This window comes from Halyomorpha halys, unplaced genomic scaffold (assembly GCF_000696795.3).
Source record: "Halyomorpha halys isolate HHAL.00 unplaced genomic scaffold, Hhal_1.1 Scaffold311.1, whole genome shotgun sequence".
NCBI lineage: Eukaryota > Metazoa > Arthropoda > Insecta > Hemiptera > Pentatomidae > Halyomorpha > Halyomorpha halys.
This window is the reverse complement of record NW_027106659.1, coordinates 285,011-289,992: the sequence shown is the minus strand read 5'-3', so window position 1 is coordinate 289,992 and position 4,982 is coordinate 285,011. Positions and strand designations below refer to the sequence as shown.

General features: G+C 33.0%; 1 protein-coding gene across 2 annotated transcripts in view; it reads left to right on the top strand.

Annotated features, from left to right (window-relative positions):
• kl-2 (dynein heavy chain 2, axonemal kl-2) overlaps nt 1–4,982 on the top strand; it is a 192,858-nt gene that overhangs the window by 26,233 nt on the left and 161,643 nt on the right. Inside the window, exons 13-14 of one of the 2 annotated variants that reach the window (XM_014421280.3) lie at nt 584–792; nt 3,721–3,878. In XM_014421280.3, the coding sequence (XP_014276766.1) occupies nt 584–792; nt 3,721–3,878 (367 nt within the window). Of the gene's footprint in view, nt 1–583; nt 793–3,720; nt 3,879–3,899; nt 3,913–4,982 lie in introns of those variants that run through there. The other variant, XM_014421281.3, reaches the window with a different exon arrangement.

Genomic DNA, 4,982 nt, shown 5'->3' with positions numbered 1-4,982 from the left:
GAAAAATGTATTTAAAATTGAACAAATAATTTAAGGAAATGTGTGATTCAGGACAGAATACCTAAAAATATGTTAAAAATAACAAATATTTCAGAATATGTGATTTACAACAAAATATGTAAAAAAAGGCCAAATATTTAAAATAAAAATGGCTTCTTTTGGCCAGAAATTTCTTGAAACATCTTTAGTCAGTAAAGAATCGCAGAGATCATGGTCAGGTAAAAATATGTGAAAACATAAAAATCCTATCCCTAGTTATAACATTTCGTTTATTATAATAAAACACGGTTAGGATGTGCTGTTTTTAAAGATGTCATCAAAATCCACTAACATCATTGAACATTGTCCGTAACAACTTGCTCTTAGCATTGCAAATTCAGCTATGATTCACACCACTAATAGAATTGTAAATTGTTTATAAGGATTTTGTTACAGCTATCTAAATCGTTTATAAGGATATTGTTATAGCTATCTAAATTGTTTATAAGGATATTGTTATAGCTATCTAAATTGTTTATAAGGATATTGTTATAGCTATCTAAATTAAAAATCTGTAAATATCTGCTTAAAAATTATGTTTCAGTTCATTCAGACAGCTACTTGGCTTATAGAACTTGATAGCGCAGATAAATATGAAAAAGAATACCAGGACTTCGTTTCGGACGTACTTGATTTCAGAACTAGAATTTACTCAAAATGGTGCGAAAATCTTAACTTAAATAGAACCGAGATGTTGAGTCAGCCACTTTTTAAAATGTGTGAAAATGGACTCCTCCTCGTCAATATGAACAGGTAAATATCACTACGTTTAATAATTAGTGATTAAAATTTAATTGAACTACGGAATATTTGAATAAAATTGAAATATTCAAATCATAAATCCATGTGTCTCCTTATTACTGGCATACAATTTAACAGTGTACAAAAAATCAAAAATATCAGATGTATGTAAAATTTACAAAAAAAAATTCATGAAATTACACAGAGAAAGAAATTTATTCAATCATGCTGCCCAAATACATCGGGATGCTACATTACACAGCATACTGATCAATCCGTGATCGGACATATATAAATTTATAAATTACATTTTTTTGATATGATACAATATAATAGAAATTTTTTTTTTCCCACATTATTATTTTACAGTTAATATTAGTCTAGAAACTAAATACAAGCTTTTCAATTTATTCCCTTTTTTTTTCTTTCCCCTCCATTTTACAACCCTTATTTCATTTTATCAACATATTCCCCTATATAACAAATATTAGAATATAAAAAATAACAAAGTAGTAAATAGATAGATAAAACAACAAATAGGATATGCGATGCATGCATGCCATCCCTCCTCTGGATAACTCCCCCACTCATTAATTTCCCTGCATGTGGTGGTGGATGATTCCCAGGGAGTCAAGTATTATATTCTCTGTCATCCTAGCTACGTCCTGGGCATCGACCCCGAGCTCCTCCATGAAGCTCTTAGTTGTGCTGGGAATAGTTCCACGGGCTCCGAACCAGAGGCCTCTCACGTTGAAGTCTCGTTCTCCAAAGCCCTCACGGAACTTCTCCTTGAGGAAAGGGATACATTTATCGTAGATTTCCTTCTTTTCCCTCTCTACCTTATTTGCCTGGTCAAGGTCGTTATTTTCATGTCTCACAGTGGGATCCAGAATGATTGCCGACTTCTCCTTCTTAGGAAAAGCAACTATATCCGCATATCTTGTGGATCCATCCGTATCTACACAGTAGACCTCGTCAAAGCAGGCAAAATCTCTTTCTTTTAGGAGCCTCATTAACTCGTATTTTACTCTATGATGTCGGCGTGTTATGAGGAGGGAGTTGTTGGGGCATTTCCCCAGCACATGTGCTGGTGTTTCCGGCTCTCTGTTGCATTTGCGACAGAGGGACCCAACTTCTCTATCCTGTCCGCTGACACCTGGGACTCCACGTAGGGGTGCATAATTTATATTTAATTTCAGGGCATTGGAGCATTCAGAGCCCGTAAGTATTTGTTTATCGTATATAAACTTATTTGCTCTCGGGGTCTCTTTGAAATGGCGTACTCCAATGCCCTGCCACCTGCAGTTAGCCCATTCCTCGAACGCACTTTCACGTAGCAACTGTCGTAGAGCTTTCACACTCTGATGCCCCTGATCAATGCCCAATCTATCCGCACATTCAGCAATCTCTGCTGAACAATCGAAAGTGGACTGGAACAGAGCATTGGGTACATTTGACAGCCGCTGATCAATGGACCAGTGTTGAAGGGGAGCCTCCCATTGGCAAAAACAAAAAAATCACCTCAAGATTTTTTGTAGTTAATCAGGATAGAAAACATTTCAAATATTGTCAACATGAGCGCAACTTTAACATGAGCCTACTGACCTGCACAAAACTTGGGGACATAAGTAGCTTAGTAAGTGAAAGTTATCTTATATGTGCACCGCACAAGATTTTTTTTTATTGATGCATTAAAAATTTCTCACAATCGTAATACTTCCCTAACTATATTGTAACATCCTCTTTTGAGTAAATAGTATATTTTTATGTATAAAGGGTTTTTAATATGTTTTTATTTTATGTATCATTTCAATATAGTTCATTTGCTTTGTTAAACCAAAAAGAAAGCTAATCAATTTTGTTCAATCAAATATGGAGTTGAAAAGATTATTATTCAAAAAAACAAAGAAGATGGGGGTGCTTGTCTTGCCAAAAGTTCGTTGAATCGCAGCCATGTTGAGCAGATTCAAATATTTTAAAAACTTTATTTAACTTTCCATCATAATTGTAGTTACAATAAATTTAAGAAAAAAAATAGAAGTTAAGAATAAGTATTAAAGAAAATAATTCACAAAGGAGTAGCTAAGGAATCTACAGGACATCCTGCCTCTAGGCGATGTCATCCGTCCTCCCGTCTAAGCAACGAATGATTCCAAAAACCAAGCTCTCTTCCTTCCCCTTCTAAGTTGCTCCTTCTCAACATTGATTGTAGTACTACGGTTTTGAGTTTTTTCTTATAATTTCCTTTAGGAATTATCTTCTTTAATACGTATTCTTGACTTTTATTATTTCTTAAATGTATTGTAATTTCAATTATGATGGGAAGTTAAAATAAAGTTTTAAAAATATTTGAATCTTCTCGAAATGGCTGTGATTCAACGGATTTTTTGCAGGACAGTGCCGTCATCTTGGCTTTGAACGATATCTTTTGTGCATGCATCGCATATCTTATTTGTTGTTTTATTTATTACTTTATTATTTTTAATATTTGTTATATAGGGGAATTTGTTGATCAAATGTAATAAGGGTTGTGAAATGGAAGGGAAAGAAAAAAATGAATAAATTTAAAAACTTGTATTTAGTTTGTAGACTGGTATTAATTGTAAAAGAAAACTGTGGAGAAAAAAAAATGTTATCTTTCTATTATATTATATAATATAAAAATATGTAATTTATATATGTCCGATCATGGATTGATCAGTATGCTGTGTAATGTGGCAACCCGATGTATTTGGGCAGCATGAATGAATAAAGCATTTCTTTCTCCTAATTTATTCATGTAAACTTTGTAATGATCAAAGCTATATTTTAGATCTGAGATTTATTATTGCTTGACCATTAAATTTCTTTTTATTTATTTTAAATAATTCTGAAATATTACAATATTGTACATAAACGAATAATGTCTTAAATGTAAACTTGATGAAATCGTACTTTCAGGGAACTTTTGGAAAAATGCCAGGATTGTAAATTTTTTTCGCAAGTTATGCCAAATACTGATGCAAGGGCCGTGCCATTGTTTGATATATTCTTACAAATCAGCACAGTATACCCCATGCTCTACATGATCGTAATGGATTATAACTATATTGTGACAAGTAAGTCTTTAATGATATAACTATATTGTGACAAGTAAGTCTTTAATGATATCTCATAAACATTTTTCAAATAGTTCTTCACAACCCTTCCTTACTTTGGTTCAACTAAAACTAATGTAATATATAAAAAGCAATTTTTGTTTGTTGATACTTTATTCACTGCTGTGCTGTTCATCCAATTGGGATAGGGCTTTTTGCTAAATGTTTAGGATTTTCCCTGGAAGAATGTAGGCTGGCCCGATTTTTTCATTAAAAAAAAAATTAAGCATTTTTGGTGCATAGCTAAAAAAATTAAGCATTTTTGGTGCGTAGCTCAAAAAATGTGTATTTTTTTTATAGTGATTATTTGCCAACCAATTGGTTTTCTTTCTGAAAAAAGAAGAAAAAATATTACTGATTCTATTAATGATTTTTTATGCACTAAAAATGAAAATAACATATTGAGTACTTTAGTAAAGTAGATTAACAATTTTTTTTTTTAGAAAAAGCAAATGATATTGGTTTTTATCATCATCTGAATCCCTCAAATACAATTTTCAAAGAAATTAAAAAATTAGAAAATTTTCACATTGGTTAATTTTTATGGATTTTTTTTTTTTAATTAAGTTAATACAACCATTGGAAAGCTGAATGTCCTTTCTTTTAACCTAATCGACCTGACTTACTGTGTCCTCCTTTCGGGGGTGTTTTTGCTCCCCCTACTTTCTTTCTCGTCATCCCATTGACTGATCTAGTCTTGGGGCATTGCCTGGGACTCGCCCTATTTACTAGGCGGCTCTGCTCTTTGTTGTTGAAGATACTTTATGGCCCATAATGATGTAGGTCTAGTGCCCATGTGGCACAGAGGACCAGCCTATCTGACTTAAAAGTCTAGGACCCGTCCTAACAGGTGCAACCATATTTCCAATTGCAACAATCTTCTACTTGTTAAGTACCTGCCACTAGGTGCGATATGTTCTCCCTGCGATGTCTGTGAGAAGGCCAATGCCGACAATGGAACTATTTAAAATTTATAGGGGTATTCATGATGTTGTGTTAAATGTTATATGTTTTACCATGTTAAATGTTATAACTATAGGATTGTGAGCAGCCCTATTTGAAGTC